This window comes from Falco rusticolus, chromosome 5, assembly GCF_015220075.1.
Source record: "Falco rusticolus isolate bFalRus1 chromosome 5, bFalRus1.pri, whole genome shotgun sequence".
NCBI classification, from domain to species: domain Eukaryota; kingdom Metazoa; phylum Chordata; class Aves; order Falconiformes; family Falconidae; genus Falco; species Falco rusticolus.
In genome coordinates this window covers 29,839,538-29,858,721 of record NC_051191.1, presented here as the reverse complement: position 1 = coordinate 29,858,721, position 19,184 = coordinate 29,839,538, and the positions used below count along the sequence as shown (strand labels likewise).

At 40.5% G+C, this 19,184-nt stretch overlaps 1 protein-coding gene across 4 annotated transcripts in view; it reads left to right on the top strand.

The window, feature by feature from the left end:
- The window catches only part of CHCHD3 (coiled-coil-helix-coiled-coil-helix domain containing 3), a 163,671-nt gene extending 148,562 nt beyond the window's left edge, over positions 1 to 15,109 (top strand). For 2 of the 4 annotated variants that reach the window (XM_037387850.1, XM_037387848.1), the window contains 2 exons: positions 8,168 to 8,303; positions 14,380 to 15,109. In XM_037387850.1, coding sequence (XP_037243747.1) covers positions 8,168 to 8,303; positions 14,380 to 14,403 — 160 coding nt within the window. In that variant the 3' untranslated portion in view covers positions 14,404 to 15,109. Of the gene's footprint in view, positions 1 to 8,167; positions 8,304 to 14,376 lie in introns of all 4 variants that reach the window. The other 2 variants (XM_037387849.1, XM_037387847.1) reach the window with 1 other exon arrangement.
- The last annotated feature ends 4,075 nt before the right edge of the window (positions 15,110 to 19,184 follow it).

The window sequence follows — 19,184 nt, the reverse complement described above, 5'->3', positions numbered from 1 at the left end:
CTTTTTTGGGCATTTGGTCTTTTTTTAGGTCTGTCAGTGTGTGTGTACGTGCGCACTTTACAAACACAGTGCTGTAACAGTACTTTGGAAAATTTAACATAGGGACAGGAATAAAATGAAAATGGATAAAGTGACCGTTGAAGTAGATAAAACTGTGTAATTTTTTGCCATCTTCATGTCAAAGCAGGTTTCAGACTGTCTCAAAATTATTTTTTCCTTTAAAAATCAGAAATATTATATTGTATTTTCACATAGTATGTAATGCTAATTGATATACTCAAGTAGTCCTGGCACAGCAATGGTTGCAAACCACTGACATCAACCACTTCTATGAGAAACGTCAGCCAAGCATTGATTAGATCTCCCAAAGACTCCACTTATCATGAGCTGTAGCTAGATCTGAAGAGGGCAGTGGTTCCCTAACTGCTTGCTGCAGCCTAAACTTCCACAGTGCCAAAAAGCCCCCCAGAAGTCCTAATAGTAAGAAATGGCACTGCCTGGTGTTTGCCACAGTGATTTTGACTTGTCTGCCCATAAACAGCTGAGTGGAATCTTGCCAGTCTTCATTAACTATTTTTTTGGGTGGAGCAATGAGACAGAGTTCAAGTGATGCCACATGCAAATTCTAAAAATAATTTGTGATCTGAATTTACATTATGAAGCTTGAAATGCAAGCGTTGATATGCTGATCACGTGTGCATGGAAGTGAAGGGGTTTGCTCAATTCAGACTGAGTAGATTTGACTCTCGTGGTGGAATTAGTTTGGGTTTTGTGGTTTTTGTTCTGCCGAGTGGTTGGACAGACTTCTGAATATCTGAGATGATTGTTCTTTGTCTCTTAACTTGCCAAACTTAGGAACTGATTTTGATCAGTACAAGACCAAGAAGTCCTGTGTGTATATATATATATATATATATCTCCAGGTGCATTGCATGGATACAATATATTTCATGTAACTACAACTGCTCCTTCCAGAGCTTCTTCTGATTAAGGATTGTAGTTGCTATGTTATCTTTTCTATGCTGTAGAGGCATGCATGCCTCTGTTAGCAATCTAAAATTTGTACCATTATCATCCATGTGATTGTTTATTTTAGTATCCTAGTATCCAATAAAAACTGTTCCTTATGCTTAAAAAAAAAAATGTGCATCCTAAGTTTGGGTAATTCCAACATGTTGTTCCCTTTGCAGCTGCACAGACCAGCTGTGTGTGAGGTACATTTGTATAATAATATGTTGGTATACTTTGTATTTTAAGGGGTTTTTTGTTCTTGTTTTCAAGGGAAGGGAATTTTATAAACAAATAGTGGTTTGGGATAATAAAAGTCAATTCATATCAATTTAAGTAAAAGTATTCAATCTAATTTTGTCTGTCAGGTTTGATGGGAGTCTTGTATTCATTTGATGACTTGCTCGTCAAGCTGTTTGGAGTACAAGCAGTTATAGCAGGTCACATCAGAGGTCCGCTAGCTTGGGCAACGGCTAGGAGTGGGTACTTAAGGAATGCTGTAAAAATAGAGGAAGTATGCAGTGATACTGTTTTACCTTTAAAGAAGTAACAGAGTAGGGCTTTTCTGAGCCAAACACTGTATTTTTGCTTATGATGTCGTGATGGGCTTTGCTTACGTTGCTGTATAATTATCATTTGAACTCAAAACATGCTTAATGATAACCCCAGTATCCTCTAGCAGCAAGTACCAGCTTTTCATTATGTGTTTTTTGGAAAAGGCTTGAATTATTTTTTTTGTTGTAAATGTACTGCTAGAAAATTTGACTGGCTGCCTCTCCTGTACACCATTGATAATCTCACAGATCCAGCTCATGTTCACTTGCAATTATCTTTCTCTAGGCTGAATAGATCTAGTCCTAACGTAATGTCCTGAGAGTACAAAGACTTACCTTGGCAACTAGTTCATTGGTCTAATTAGGATTCACAACTAGGAAATCTTTTTCTGATCCTCATCCTTTCTGTTGTAAGTCCCAGCTCAAGAAGGGGTTTAAGAATGTGCATAACTTTGCACATGCAAATGTGTAATTATTCACTTCTTGAAGTTCTGCTGGTATTTATGCATTTTGCCAGATTTGAGATCTTAAATTCTCTCTGTTAATCTTAGAGATGCTCTTTCCTCCCTGGATGCAATAAATAAGTTGTTGCAATACAAGGAATGGTTTCCCCTTTGTTTATGCTAAAAGCTGAACCAACATACCAGGTGCTATACCAGGTGGGAAACACTCACTAGGCAAAGAAAAAGGCATCTATAAAGGTCAATAGTACTGTCTGCCTGTCTTCATTGTTAAACCAGGTCTTTGTCAACATACTGAACTTGGCTTAGTATTCTCTAGACATAATTAAATGTGTGTCTTCAAGCAGTGTGTGTGTGAATACGCTGGAATGTGTCTTTCCTCCTCGTCTCTGTCCCTAAATTTCACAGGTCAGAGTGTTTGAAATAGATTTGTATTTGCTTTTAAGAAGGCTGGGTAAGAGATGAAATAAATGAGAGGATGGCAAACATTTGCCTATGTTTTTTCTCAGTGCTGGGATTTTAGGTGAAAGCATCTAAAAATAATAAGGCCAGTATTAGCACTGGCCTTGATCACTAGTAGCAGCACAAAGGATACATATATCAGCAGGCAGAGTAAGTTATTCCAAGTTCTGCATAAGTCATTCATTTAGTATTACTACACATATTTAGCGCTCTCAATTGTAGAGCAGAAACAACTGTGGTTCTCTTCCACCACTTTATCATAGATTGATTAGGCAAATTCTTTCTTTTATACCTTCTGGAAAAGTCACACTATGTAGTCAAGTGTAAATAAAAGCAAGAATCACTCTACAGTACTTGATCTTTTGCTGGCAGCACTTCCCACACGGTAATTTTGAGGGCTCTGTGTGGGCACAGCTTGATTATGGACTGCTTCATAACATCAGTTGTAGATATTCAGAAATCAAATCTGTGGTATTACTTCCAAATGATTTTTAGAAGAACATAACCATTTGGTTTGTGCTTTACATGTTTCATAATGCACTTTCAAGTCATCACCTACTTAATGTGTGAAGACATTTTTTAAAAATAATTTAATATAAAGAGTAAATTAATTTAAAACTAAAAATAATGGTGCAGCAGTAAGGACCTTCATTACCATATGCCCTTTTGTCTTTTTTCCTGTTATATGTTTTGCAACTATTTTCTGTACCGTAAACAGGTCCTTCAAATTCACTCAGCAGTGATGCTGTTGGAAGTGGCTCTTTTTGGATGAGGTAATCTTAAAGAATAACCCATTTGCCACCAGCTTTTTGTGTCATGGTGGAAAATACCACTGTCTTGCTGCTGTTGCAGACGTGTCGCTTACACTTCCATCTTGGAGCTGGCCTTCTGTCTCGGTCTTCTCAGCTAGACTTACATTTCACTCTCACTGTACCTCATCTGTCTGCTCAGCTAAATCCATCACTACTCAGACTGCCAGCTACTGCAACATTTATTTTGTGTGTTGTGTCCCCCACGCCCTCCTGCCATGAGAAGAGAAACCTTGCCCTGCCGATGTCTGTTGAAAGCAGTGCTGCAGGTAGTTTCCCACCCTGGATTCACATCATCTCCTTTCGTCCTGCCACTGGCTTCCCATCAATGTTATCCCATGCAAGTCACAAGTCTTTGCTTTTGAAGCCCTGTATGTCCCATTTCTTCTTCCCTTCTGTTTCCAATTCCCTGTTTACTTTCTCTCTGAATATGTGATGCCACCTTCTATCCCTCACTTACCTGCTTTTCAAACAAGCACCAAGTTTTTGGTGGTTCTCACAAAGAATTTCTGCTAGACATAGACAACAGTAAACAGTAATTGATTAACTTCCACAAATCCCTCTTAAAATCCTCTTGGTTGCTGACAAATGACTTGAAAACAATTAGGCTGTTGTTATACTTAGTGGCTGCCTATTGTGAGGGTACAGATTGCCTCAGTTTCCTTTTGTTTCACCATCTGTTTTCATCAACTTGTTGTTTCTTATCTGTGTGTGCATTATAAGCACACTGAGAAAAGAAACATCCTTTTTTTTTCTCTTTGCGTGCTACCTGGTGCAGTTGGGGTCTGGTCACAGTGTGGCGCCTCTGATGCACCCGCAGGAGTAAATAAAACAGGTCAGGACATCATCTCCCATGTGCTCCTGTGCTGGTGCATTGGGTCTAATTGGTAGCACATTCATTTATAGAGTTTTGCTTTGGAGCTGGCTTCCCTGGCCAGCACCAAGCATGACTGGGTGAACAGCACATTCTGGGGACTGTGCCCAGGTTGCAGTTTGGATGTAAATGTGCTGAGCTGCTTGCTTGGAGGAGAAGGCAAGATTTTACACTTAAGAGGTGTAGGTTGTGTTGTATCCTGCTGCTTGCCCTTGGACCTAGAGGATCATCTCTGGTCTGTTTTGTTTAGTAGTACACAGGTAGCCTTAGATGCCAAGGGTTACGCACATAAAACCAGATGCTTTTGGTAGGTGCCAGCATTTTAATGAGGAATAAAATTAAGCCCTGGATACTTCTGGCCATCTAATGGCACTATCGTTTGTATTGATTGCTGGTTTTTTGTTGCTATTTTTTTCCCCATATTTTATGACAATTGCCTCAAGTCCTGATCTGGTGGGATTATGCCAGATACCTTCACAGTTGGAAACTCATCAGTGATTCAGATTCCTTCAGCCAGAATGTCAGTTCTATCACAAAGCTTGTAAAGCTTACCGTGGTGATTTCAAATTTCCTCTTTAGTAGACATTTTGTTTGAATGCTGTGAAGGGGCTCCTTTCTCGGAGCCCCCAGGAGTACAATAAGCTATCTATGCTCTTTGAGAGAGGCTAGATGAGTACAAAGTTACCGTCATTAAATTTTCTCTTCATGCTTTAGCATAGAATATTTCTTTTTAAATCTCTCTCATTTTCTTTTGTGTCTTCATCCTATTACCTTTATGAGTTTGTGGTGCATCAGCTTGATGGAAAAGGTGGGTGCACAGCTCCCTCAGAGGTTTATTCCAGCACACAGAAATATTGTGCTAGCACGTGAGGTGCTTGAGGAGCAGCTGGAAAAGCGAAGGCAGATCAAGTAATTATAAACTTAATAAAAACATGTTGTTGCAAGCTTGCCATGTGGTGCACGCTGCAGATCAGATGGCTGTTCATATTGACTTTTGCTAAGAAAAGCATTTTAGAGTTCATGTGTGTTGATTCTGTAAAATAGTTCTTCAGTTGCACTGAATGGAGATGGAGATCTGTCAGGGTTCCCTTGCAGTCCTGGTTTACTACTACACTATGGATTTTTCCTTCAGTTTAGTTGTGAAATTCCTAAGTGACTAAATGAATAAATCCTTGCTACATGTTCCAAAATACAGATCTCTCCCTCGGGACACAGGGTAGCTCAGGGAGTGGACCTCCTGCTCAGAGCAGAGTCAGCTCTGGGACCAGATCCAGTTGATTTATCCATTCAGGTATTTAAAACCTCCACATTTTCACTGTAGATTCCACATGGTTACTCTGTGTTGTACACTGTTTACCTTTTCTGACAAGCTATTTCTTCAGCCAAGCCCCACAGACCCTTAAATGCTTCTGTATTTATTTATAGGAACTTTAAAGAAGTTCTCTGTTAGGGAAATACTTCATTTCCCTTTTGAGGAGTTTCCTTGCTGCTGGCTGTTTCCGACCATCTGTCTGAGAGTCCTGTCGTCCATCACCGAGCAGAAATCAATTGCAAACCCTTCGGTGGCGTTACCATAATGTGCGATGCAGTCTTCTTTCCTGACCGGGGGATCCTGCGGCACGTGGTTTATGGCCATCTAATGTTAGACAGTAATCTCATTTAACATTTTCCCAAAAGTGCAAGTAGTGCATTAGGGTAGTGTAACAAGCACAGCAGATCAATATGGAGATTGTGCTCTCCTTCAACAGATTAATCCAAGGAAATAGAATTTGTTGACTTGAAGGAAGTAAATGGCCCTGTTCGCATTGACCCTGTGTCAGGTCTGCAGTGCCTGGAAGGACAGGCAGTGGGCTGAGAGTAAGTTTTGAAAAATCACCAGTGAAAAGTCATAGTATGAAAACAAGTAACTGTGGGGTGGGAGATGATGTGTCTTAAAGGGCTTTGATACGGTTGGCAACATAAAGAGTCCATTGAAGCATTCAAATAAGGGATAATACATCGAATAGTCACTAATGGCATGGCTCAGGGAAAAAAGCAATCAAAAAAGCTCCATTATGTGGGTTAGAGATCCCCATTGAAATGGCTTTAAGTACAATTACAGAATTTATGTAGCAAGTGTAAAGCAGCCCATTTCCTTCACTCTTCACCTTTATATAAGAAGTCACTATAAAGTCACTTGTGAAAAAAGGCACAACTAGGTTTACTCTGTGTATTTTTTGTTTAACTCGTAGTCTATTGTATTGGTTTACCAATCCAGACTAGGGTTTCAGGCATTTAAAACGAGCTCTGGTTTAACTGGACCTGAATCATCACCACTGTGAGTCTTAGGTCTACAGAGTGCACATGGTGATTCCTCTCATACTCCATCCCGATATGGGCCTTGCCATAATCAGTTGGTGTGCAGCAGTTTATAGTCATACATTTTGATGCCTAACACACTTTTGAAGTGCTTGCTGATATCAGCAAAGGGAGGATTAAGGGAAAATCCTCATCCATACGAGTCTACAGAATTTTGAACTTTCAGATCATAAAGTGTGTAAGCACCTGGGACTGCATTTAAATTCTGTTTTAGGCATTTCACAGATGTACAGTAATGAATGAAAGGAGTAAGAAAGATGTTTTATATAGGTACATACTGTAAAATCAAGGTGACTTAACATTCCTTTTTTTTGGTACTGCATCTTAAGTGATTGCCAAGAAGTCAGTTCCCCTAAGGAACAGCATTGTGCTTTGCAGTTCACTTTCTTACTGTGTAAAGTAGAAATCTGCCTTGATTAATCAGCAAAATAAGAAGGAACAGAGTATTCATCTGAAGATACTGTGACTGATGAGTCTCAGGTTTTTTATGACTTTGTTGAACTAAAAATATTTGGGCTGAAATGGATGTTACAGCAGCTACTGTCAGGCCTCCCTAGTAGGGTAAATGGGAAGATGTGTTAAGTATACAGTTTGCACACATAAAGAAAATGGTTGTTTTCAAGGAATATGAAGCATAAATGATTTTCTAAATTTTTGTGGGTTTTTTTCCTAATGTTTAAATGTTTTCTTTGGTGTGAAAAGGGTTTAATTGGGATTTGATTGCCTCTTACAGAAATAAGTACCTTAAAAGATATTTATAACGCAAATGTACAGGTAGATTACCAACCCTTTTAGTTTTCAAACAGTAAAATTTTGTATTCCCATTTTAATTCTGTGGCACTATCCGTGTGGATAACATTTTTATAAATTAGTGCAAATTACAAGATTTTTGTCCAAAAGAGTTTGGATTTTACAGGACGGACTAAAGAAGCTTCCCTTCCTTTGACTTCCATTGAAGGCAAAAAGTGTCTTGCATCAGCCGAAAAGATGGCAAGAGTAATGAATCCATATGGTAAAGAAAATAGAATTCCTAAATAACTCACACATCTGGTGTTAGGATTAGAATTGAGGTGATGGAAAGGAGGATGCGCCAAAAATAGAGGCTATCATCAGATCAGCAAAAGTAGGTTGTGTAATTTGCTGACGGTAGCAGGGCTTTTATATTCTTGAGGTCAGCCCAACGGGCGATTGCACTTTTATGCAGGAGCAATGTTTAGTATGTAGCAAGATTATGGTCATAGGGCTATACAGCTATGAAATTTTCCTGTGGTTCTGTGACTGTGTTTCTAATGTAGGTGAGATCAAATGTGCTTTGTCATTGCTGGGATCTTCAGTTAAAGATGTGTGCTGATAGGAAGTTGGATGTTAATTTTCTTTGCCAGCTGGAGTCTGAGTGTACTGGATCATGAGGACACTTGTGATGCTAGTAGCCAAACTTCTGCAACTCACGTTGATGTTTGTGTCTGATGTTACCCACTTTATAACCCAACTAGCTCTAGAAAAAACCTTTCTTTATGAAGTGTTTTCCTTCACTTCTATTATTTAGTTTACTTACTTCTTAAAAAAAAATAATAAAAGAGTTGCATCTTCCCTGAAATCTTTTTGAGAAGGAAACTAGAAAGTTCTTTTCTCTTTCCCCAGGCGATATGAGTCTCATCCAATCTGTGCTGATCTGCAGGATAAAATTCTACAGTGTTATCGACAACATGCTCAGGAGACACTCAGCTGCTCTGCCCTGGCTAGCCAGTACCTGCATTGTGTCAATCATGCCAAACAGGTGAGTTAGAAATATTGCCACTGGATTAATGATGGAATGAAGAAGAGAGGAAGACCATCAGATTATCCAGTTAGTCATTCTTACATGCTAAAGCAGTACAGTTCCCACTATGTCAGTTCTCACAAGCTCTGTGGAGTCCACTTTCAATTTATTTAAATGCTAGGGTTTCAGTCTCTTCCCTTGGGAAGCTGTTGTTTAGTGTAGTAGCTATCGCTGTTAGCAGATGTTTCCTGGTATCTGCAGTTTTAGCAGTAAAACAAGGGGATTAAACTATGTGGTACTATTTGTTATAAATATGACAAACAAGTGGATGTCTTAAACTCAGTTGCTCACCAGTTGGAAGTCTTTCATGTTTTTAAGATTTCTTTTATTTTATGTATTCTGACAGTCTAATACTCCCCTTTACTTGGTCTTGCCCTCCTCTCTTCCATTTTTCTGGGGTATGGGTTGTTATGTGAATTAAAACCTTGATGCTTTATTAGTGCAGCACAAGGGAAAATTATAATAATACGTACATCTTTCAGTTAATAGAGGCTAACATTTCCAAATACTATTTTTCACCAGCTTACATCTTTCAAACATAGAGATGCCTATGTTGACCTCAGTTGTGTTCTTAAAAAAGCCAGGTGGAAATGTGCTTATAGATCATGTAAGCAGCATACGTCAAAAGTGCTTAAATAAGTCAGTTATCTTTATTTCTTCTAAAATCTATGAGTTGATATTTGAACATGTGAAAAAGTATGCTGTAGTGTGTTAGCAGAGACTCAGCAAGCACACCTAGTATTTGATAATGATAATTTTCACTCAAGATAATTCTGGCTGTATAGAAAATTAGTAAAGTTTTAATCATTCTCAGTGACCTTTTTGCTGTTACACTGGCACTGTTTTGCTCTGGTGTTACTGAAGATCTTGCTGGAGTTAACACTGCTCATGGTCTAGTGCTGTGTAAGACGTGGTAGGAGACAATGGTTGTGTGGCAGTGCTAAAGCAGTTTTCTCCGTCCACAGTGCTTAATACATTTGTGTGATGCTATTATTGTTAATTCTTTGTTTATATAGTCAGTGTACACCTCTTTACACAGGCAGCCTGTCTGGACTAGCAGTGCTGGAAGACAAATTCAGCTAACAGCTGTAGTTTGGTTGTTCTCTGAACACTGCAGGACAAGGACAATTTGTCTGGCTGTCCAGGCAGCTCTAAAATCACTTTATGGTATTAAACATTGTTACCATCACTGAAAACTGTAAAGAGGATCCATGTGACGAAAAATAAAAATCAATGAGATCACTCTGTCCCTTTCAAAATTACCTCTTCTGATATATCCTTAGTTGATAAGCCTCCTGCCCACTTGTTAATGCACCAAGCTCCTGAGCTTCTTAATTTCATTAAAAAATCTACAGCCTGCTCATGAAAACTTTACCTGATGTCCTAGCCTGAAGTTTTCTTTCATGAAGCTGCTGACACTTCATTCATTTTGCAAAGATGGTTGAGCTGTGCTCAGGTACCCGAGCATGCGAAGTGCAACCAGCTTTGTCCAAGTGCTTTCCTTGGGCACAGGAGCTGATATGGCTCCAGCTCGAAAATGTTGCTCATCCCCTTCTTCCCAAAGCCATACAGTTCTCCATGAACTTTTGAACTGTTTGTTTGTTTTGGGTTTTTTTCCTTAAATTGAATTGAGATTTTTTTGGTTAATTCCTACTATGACAAACAATAATTTGTGTCTGGGTTTTTTTAAGTTTTCTTTTAATGTGTTTTTTGTATTCTAAAACCCAGTCTGAAGTTACTGGACCATGGGTGGGTATGAGACATTTTAGAAAAAAAGGTCGATAATTAATATTAGGTTTGTTATGTAGTGGACTAGATTTTCATGGTGGCTTGCATCATCTGGAACACTAATTTACTGCATTTATAATTTTGTATTATTTTTTGAAGTAACTAAAAAAATTAGATTAATTACTTATACATAGTACTATAGAATGGTTTGGGTAGGAAGGGATCTTAAAGAGCATCTAGTTCCACCCCCTGTGCCATGGGCAGGGACACCTTCCACCAGCCCGGGTTGCTCCCAGCCCCGTCCAGCCTGGCCTTGAGCCCTGCCAGGGATGGGGCAGCCACAGCTGCTCTGGGCAGCCTGTGCCAGTGCCTCACCGCCCTCACAGGGAAGAGTTTCTTCCTAATATCTAATGTAAATCTACCCTCTTTTACTTTAAAACTGTTATCCCTTGTCCTGTTGCTACAGGCCTTACTAAAAGTTCTGTCCTTATCTTTTTTATAAATCCCCTTTTAAGTATTGAAAGGCCTCTTTAAGGTCTCCCCTCCGCAGAGCCTTCTCCAGGCTGAACAGCCCCAAATCTCCCAGCGCATCTTCCTAGCAGAGGTGCTCCAGCCCCCGATCATCTCCGTGGGCTCCTCTGGACTCGCTCCAACAGGCCCGTGCCCTCCTTGTGCTGAGGACCCCAGAGCAGAGGCAGCGCTGCAGGGGGGTCTCACCAGAGCGGAGCAGAGGGGCAGAATCCCCTCCCTGGCCCTGCTGGCCACGCTGCTCTTGGTGCAGCCCGGGGCTCGGTTGGCTTGCTGGGCTGCGAGCGCACCTTGCCGGGCCACGCTGAGCTTCTCGTCCACCAGCACCCCCAAGTCCTTCTCCTCAGGGCTGCTCTCAATCCATTCTCTGCCCAGCCTGTTTGTGCTTGGGATTGCCCCGACCCAGGTGCAGGACCTTGCACTTGGCCTTGAACTTGATGGGGTTTGCACGGGCCCACCTCTCAGGTCTGTCAGGGTCCCTCTGGACAGCATCCCTTCCCTCCTGCGTGTTGGCTGCACCACTCAGCTCAGCATCATTGCAAACTTGCTGAGGGTGCGCTCAATCCCACTGCCCGTGTCATTGACAAAGCTAAGCTGTAACTAAAGTTTAAGCTATAACTGAAGTTTGTATCTGATAGGAATTTCTTCAGAAAACTATGATGAGGATGAATTAATTCATGTTCAGAAGGTGCAGGAAAAGGAAATTGCATAAATATGAGCATTGGGGTTTTGAACCTTTTTAAACACCTTTTTTCTTGAAGATCTTCAACCAAGCCTGTCAAGTAGTTAAAAGTGTTTCCTAAATGTTTCTTATTCTCTCTCACACGTTTCAAGTTGAGAATTCAGAGAGGTTTTTCTCTTATGATAACAGAGAAAGAAGCCTTTTATGATGGAAATATTTTCAAGCAGGAACAATTGTTTTTCATAATGAACATCAGTCCTCTGTAGCTCATCCTCCATGTGTTGCAGCTGTAATTGTAATTATTTTTACTTGCTGATTGCCCAGAAGTCCAGACAAACAGTTACTTTGAAATAATTGCTAAACACTGTTATAAAATACTTCAAAATTACCTACTATTTGTGCTTGGTTGGAAGACAGAGGAGTGGGATAAATAGCAGATTCAGAAATGAAAAAGTTAACTGACACTGGCTACAAGAAACAAACAAAGAAGAAAATTTGCTAGAGGGAATAGACCAAGATATTGAAAACCAAGTAAGTTAACTAATCCGATTTCCTGGCGGTGAGTCTGGGCACTTGTGCTCAGGCTGAGCACACTCTGTGCTTTTCATAAATTGAATTTATTGACTCCTCTTTCTTTCCTATCTTGCTTATAATTATCTCACCCTCTCTTCTGTATGCTCCTTATTTCTCATCCTGTCTGTAATCTCATGTCTCTATCTGTCCTTTTCTCCCCTTGTTAGAAAAGCCCAGAGAGTTGTTAATTCAGAGGAGTTTGACACATTGTTGTATCTTTGCTTTACATCTTTTCCCAAAGTCATGAGAAGCTAGTGAGATAAATTAAATTCTGTTATTAATGTTTGCATTTTATTATAATAGTAACAGAGGGGAAAACTTACTTAATGGAGCCATTAAGGGGAAGATATTAGGATTGTCTGTGGCATGTATCTGTGCTCCTACTGCTGAAGTAAATCCAACCAGACCAGTCGCTGCGCTAATACAGACCATCCAGTGGCATTTTAATCACTTAGACTAGTTGGCCATCCACTGATATGGACGAGGTGGCTGTTAAAATGCCCTTCTTTTTTTTCTTCTTCTTTTTTTTCAATTCTTTCTTTTCCTTTTTTCTTTCTTTTTTTTTTTCAATTCTTTCTTTTCCTTTTTTCTTTCTTTTTTTTCAATTCTTTCTTTTCCTTTTTTCTTTCCCCCCCCCCCCCCCCTTTTCTTTTTCCCCCTGGCCTGCAGGGAGTCCTATTTCATATATGGAAACACAACTAGTCTATAGCTTAACGAAGTCTGTGCAGTAGTTCCCTATTAGACCAATGAATTTCAGAGGGATGCAAGTCTCTGCAGGCAGGTGAGATTTGAAAGTACTTGAAAGAATGTTAACGACAGCTGCTGGTGTCTGACAGCCTGGCTACAAAATGTTTTCTATCAGCCTTGTAACCATTATTTGAATTTTTAGGATAGTGTGATCCTTAATCATGTATCCTAGTCAGAGTAAAACCATTATTTTAGCCTCATCCTCCAGTATTTTTACTAGATACCATCTTCCAATCTAATAGAAAATTCAGTGTAGCTGTAAACACGGAACTGAAATGCAATAAAAAGGCCTTGTCTTTTATGGCCACCATTTAACACTTCCTTAATTGAAGGAAATTGATTATGGAAGACTCAGACCAGGTTTGCTTCATGCCTACATTGGTGTTAAGAAAAAACACAAGGAAAATATTTTAAATACATTAACTTCTTAAGCGATGTGAAATGGCAAGAATCAGTAAAGAACATTAAAAAAACCCTGAAAATGTAGACAAAAGCAAAGCAAACCCTGGAACACTCCCATTTGTCTGAAGATGAAATTTTGTGGGCAGAAATATGTGTGTGATGAACAAATACCTGTCATTTCTTTCCTTAGGACACTAAATAAAGGTAACACAATTTTTCTCAGATCTTTAGGGAATTTCCTACGTTAACTTAGGCAGTGTTAAATTTACTTAAAGTTAATATTCAGCCCAGCAATGGCTTTGAACAAGTTTCTGTAATACCACCGCAAAAAGAGTCTTCCAGGTAAAGTAGCCTTCATCAGTTTTAAGAAATCTCCACGGGGATGCTGTCAAACTGAGATTGGAGATTTTGTTAACTGCGAAAAGTTTCCCATATTTTTGTTTCTAATAGCACCTAGGGAGCATAAAACCAACTCCTTGTATTTTGTCAGAGTATACTTCTCTACCACAGATTCTGGAGAATATTTGTGATCACAAGGACATTTGCCATCTTTTCATGTGCACTGCTCCTTGGTACGTCTCTTCATCCTTTCTTTCTAAGGAGAACTTTCTGTTCTCCTTACTGATCTAGACAAGTAGTATCCATACCTATACTTACTTCTTCAGATCCTTGATTTCTAGATCATGGCAGTAGGAAGTTCTTAGTAGAGCCCTACATACTGTCCTTGCGAGTCTGCATTTTCATGGTGGAGGCCAGGACCTCTTTGAAGAGTCAAGACCTTGATGGCAGAGCTCTCTGGTGTGGCAGGAGGAATAACTCTTGGACTGCTTGATAAATCTATACTTTTAGCTCTTGGTGGCCTGACTGTGCACAGGAGGTGATTAATGAACCACAAGGTCAGTGCAACATGTTCAGACTATTGAGATTTTGATTATGACTCAGAACACAGGAAGGACGTAGGCAGCAGAGATACTTAGTGTTGTATGACTTCAGGATATATTTCCTCGAGTATGTAATTGCTGGAAACAGAATTAATCTTATTGTAAGGCCAGACATTTTAATTTCCTTAATAGCCATAACACTAGAGCCATGATGGCATTAGGATGGATGAAAAGGAAGTGTCACTGGAACTCTTCAGGCTCCAAAGGGTTGGCTCGTTGAGTCCTCAAATAGCTTCATTCTGCTTCTGTGACTTGTGTCTGTGATGCTGTGTATGTTGACAGTGGGGTTTTTTTCTATATATTAATTTAAAAAATTGCAAATCCTAGGAAGGAATTGTAGCCAAACTTCAGGGAGTCTCTGGAATAACTTTGAGTTACTGAAATATGTGTTTCTCCCTCTCTCTTCCTCTCCTCCCTAACCATTTTTTAGCAGAGCATGCTTGGGAGAGGAGGATAAAGGCATTGTCCAAATCAAGCACAAGACCATCAACTCTAATTTCAGCAGAAGAGCATTTTTTCCCCAAGAATGATATGACAGCCCATTTACAGGGCAGACCAATAAAGAGAAGAACTGGAAGAGCCATTTCAAGAGCAGCAGCCATCACGGCTCAATCAGTGTGACCATTTGAAAAGCCAAGACCTGTATCTTATTACATCAGAAATCATACATCCGAAGATACTGTTCAGTCTTAGTAAGATCCACTTATTGGTGATTGAAGGAAGGAAAAGAAAGGAACCTTTCACTGACCTTAGAAAGGGGAAGTATCCTTCAAATGCTGCTATTTCTTTGTAGAATCTCCTCAAAAACTTCTTGCTGCCACAGGCACAGGTATGTAACACTTGGTGTGCTGGGACATGGCAGTCCTTTGTGAGCAAGTCAGCCGCTGCTCCTAACCGTACAGCTCGTATTCATTGCTCGTATTAAAGTTTCCCTTACAGTGTATAATGACATAAATTGTGCTTTAACTTATTTCTCAAATTATGTAACTTAAGCAAAGTCTCTCTCCATGCCTTCTGCTGGAAGAAGTGTTCATGATCCAACACTTAAGATGTAACATGGCCTTTATTTACGTGAAATGATTCTGTTGTGCTCCTCACTTCTATCAAGTACTGACGAATATGCCTCGCTCTGTACCAACAATAAATATATTTTATGCACAAGATTGATGTTTCAGTCTGTCTCTTCTTTTGCTCAGAGGCGGGTGGTGTTCCCTCTGCCGTGTCAATCATGTTTTTGCAGCAGATGTTATTGCTGAAGTTTTAAAGCATAGACTTTTATGCATAACCAACCTTGGTTTCAGGAACGGTACTTACATGTAACTGTTTTCCATCCCAGCAACCTAAAGGGACCCCACGTGACAGTGTGCTGGTGATTCGTGCACCACCAGTTTCCTTTCTTGGAAAGTACTTGTGAATGGAAGGCCATACACTGCCCCAAACTGCAAACTATCTTTATGCAGGTACCCAGTTTCATTTGGGCTTGTTCAGATAACGACCGTTGCATTCATCTCACCAAGCAATCTTAGAAAATATTTTTTTACACAATAGTAGCAGTGTCAGATGAGCAATGTGTCTAGAGCCTTCTGCTATTTATTTACCTGTTCTGTTTCTCTAATTGGCTACGTTTGAACTGTACAACTGTGAGTGCACCTGTGGTTCTCACTTATTATTTATTCAAAATATTGCCAGTCACTCTCCTATTCTGATTATCGAGATGCTTTGTGAATACTGTTTAATTAAGGGTTTGGGTTTTTTGTTGTCGTTTTTTTGTTGTTTTTTTTTTAATGCTACAAAAAGAAGCTGGGCTTTTTAACATGTGAAGCAACTGTAGTATCAGTAGGAGAGGAAGATCCTGGAGTTCCATGTCAGGTGCCAGGTAAACTGCTTGAGAGAAATAATAAGGACATAAGCAACATGTTTACATGGTGACTTGCTGTAGTGTTTACAAATCAGCTAACTCACAAATTCTCCTTTATCATGTTCTCTTTTGTAACAGAGCGCCAAGAAGTTGGCAGATCCATCCTTGCCAGTCTTAGAATTGGCAGCAAAATGTAGCATAGAGGAAAAGCAGACGTTTTTAAGGCCAGATGATTCTGTAAAATCAGGAGAAGAGCTATGTCGGGAAGCAAGGTCTCTGTTATTGCCAAATGTTTATTGGTTTCCCATCCTGACAGCCTTTAGCTATGGGAGTCAGTCTTGCTTGCTTTGTTCCAACTGTGTTTTGGGCTTCATTTGAGATGTTGTGTTCTTTAAACATCTTCTGTATCATAAGTAGTAGCATCTCTAGCATGTGTTGAGCTTGGGAGATGTTGATTGTGACAAATAAGGTGTAGACTTTAAAACTGTCTACATTGTGGACAGCTTTTGCCTTTAAAGTAGAGCAGCAGTTCTGAATGTCTCTGGAGCGAGCTTTGGTTTGCCACCTCTTCTGCCTTTGCCAGCCCTCCTCCTGCGTCCCTGCATCCTAGTCTTTGACTTCTTTCTTCTCCCTTCTCTTTCTTGCTGGTATGGACATGAAGCAGGACACTGTTCATTTGAAAACGAAGTTGAGAGGTAATGTTGGACATTTCTGCTCAATTAAGTGGTGGGTCTGCCTAAAACAGAGACTTTTCCCATCTTTTTTTTTGAAACTAGACCAAAGTTATTTTTTAAAAAGTAATTAAAAAAAGGAAGGTTCATAGGATCTGAAGAAGCACAAGCAAGAGGAGTGTGTGTCTGCAGCTTACTATTTATGGTACTGGGGGCAAGGAGAAAAAAGCCTGGGTCTAGTCTGTTCTGGACAGCGTTCTTCCAGTCAAGACTTACCTTGTAGCTGCATTTCAAGACTGAAAATCTTCGAAGTTTCTCATTTTTCTCTTTAGAATGGAAAACTTGTGGGGAAGTCTCCCTCCTTCTCAGAAATAACCAGATCTCTAAGATTGCTCACTGCCATACTGAGAATTTGAACTCAGCTTAATGGATCCTGATCTCAGAAAGGATGATAGGAGTGATATTCTCTAGGGATGATAGATGAAGGCATGACACTGTGCCCATTGTAGAGAATAGTTTCAGACGTTCTTGTTGGTCATTCACAAGCTCTGATCAGCTGTAACCAAAGGGCAGTTTTGCCTAGGGTTTTAAATGGAAAAGCAGTATTGTAACAGCTGGATCAAAGCTTTTCATTGTTCTTTGCTCAGTGTCTGTGGAACAAATCACAAGCCTTTCAGTGGTGTTAAAATAATCACTGCTGTCCTACTCTCATGTAATTTAGCAGTGTTAGCCTCTTTCAAATACCGGACTTCCTTTCCTCAGGAGTTGTGTGTGTCTGAGATCACATAACCTTGCAGAGCTGGGTTGGTGTTTTTTTCACCTGTTAAGATATTCCTGCATTACAGTTCTAAGCAGGTATTTGGAATTAGCTTTAATATGGAGATGGCTATGAGTTGAGATACATTTCACAGCTCAGATGGCCACTGCTTTGTTCTCTTTTAGATCTTGTGCCCTTTTTTTGAGAGAATAGGTGAATGGAGTTTCAGGTGGATGCCGTCTGAGGGTGTTACGTGTCACCTTTCAAGCTGAAGAAGCGATAGAAGGAGGAGCCTTTCTCTTTTCTATCCTTTTTGTTTTCCTTTCCAAAGTAACAGAAATTCTAGACAATATCCTTCTCTGCAGACTATTGAAAGGTCTTCCTCTCAGCTGTGAATACTGATCAGGTTTGGGCAAGGCAAACTGGTTTAGTGTTTTCTTTATATGCACCTTTCTACTGTATGAGCATCTAGAGATCCGTGACTAGAACCAGGCATTCATCACAGTAGGTACCGCTGGGACAGAGCGAGGCAGCCTTGCTTCCCAAATAGCAGGGATGGAGATAGTGGAGGGGTGAGAATTTTCCCAGCGTGCCAAATCTCATTTGCAGGACCCAGAAATCATCAGGCATTTGTCCCGTGCCAGCTGATAACACATTGCAGCTCATCTGCCCATAGTAAATCCTATTTGATCAAGATGTGGGTGTTGCCACTTAAAATCAGGTAAGGATTTAGATTTCGGTGTCTTCTCATTTGCGGGCAAATGGCTGCAGAAGTGAGTTTTGTAAGCTGGTCAGTTCATAATTTGCAAAGGTTTATGTTGAGCTGATACTGTGTTGTGGAAGTTGGCTGAAGGCTCAAGAGAGGAGATGATGGAAGGAGAGAGCAAGAGAGCATGCACAATGTGGGTGTCCATCCTACAGCCATGAGAGTCCTTTCTGTGTTCAGGCTCCAACATCTCATCATACAAAATCCTCTGCAGGTCATGATCAGCATTAATGAAACCATTTGTGTTCATCCTTTAAGAATGGTGATTTTTCCTTAAAGAGCTGGGGGCTGTTCTCAGGGCTAAGCACACACTGTCAGATTGCCATTCAGGAGAGCAGTGAGTGACTACCAGACCCTGGCTCTTGAGATCCCAAGGCAAGATTCAAGTAGAGGTCTGGAAAATGAAGAGGGCGTAAGCCTGGGGAGGCAAGGTAAGTTGACAGTGATGTTCATGTTGGGTTTTGCTGGGTGAACACCCTGCAGTTCTCAGCTCTGTGTTGGAGAGGAACATCTGTCATCTCAAGTCACCTTCCAGTTTGCTCTCAGTTGCTGCTTTTATCAAAGGGAGCAGTATCAAATAGTGCCTGAAGGCAAGTGCATTTCTAGTTTGGTAATCAGTGTGGTGGTGATGCCCAGCACTGTTCTGATGTTATTCCCACCAGAGAACCCTATGTACAGCAAAGGTACTGTGCCCTTCTGTAGTCTGCCTGGCAGCAAAACATTCGCTACAATGCAAACTTGCAGTTCACCAGCCAAGGAACTAGATCAGCATCTGCCCCTCCCTGAGGAAGGAGACATCCCGGACATGGTGTGAGGAGGACCATGGTGTGAAGACATGGGTCTTCAAGTCATTGCAAAAGAGCCAGGCAGGTTCCCAGAGAGCATGGGGCACTGAGCCAGGGTTCCTCTGCTCAGGAACGTCAGCTCCAAGTGAACAAAGACACTCAGTAATTAGAGAGGTAGTTAGTTTGGTAATTACTAAAGTAATTAGTTTGATTCTCTCTCAAGACAGTAACTGCTGGGAAGAGAATACTCAGCCAGTGTGCTGGAGGGAGCACCTTGAACTTCAGTGCTGCAGCAACGCCCCCTCCGGGTTAACCCTTCTCTCTCCTGCATGGGAAGCACCATCTGATATTGCTAACAATAGGATGGTTTGTAGGAAAAATAACCCAAAAAGGTCTACCTG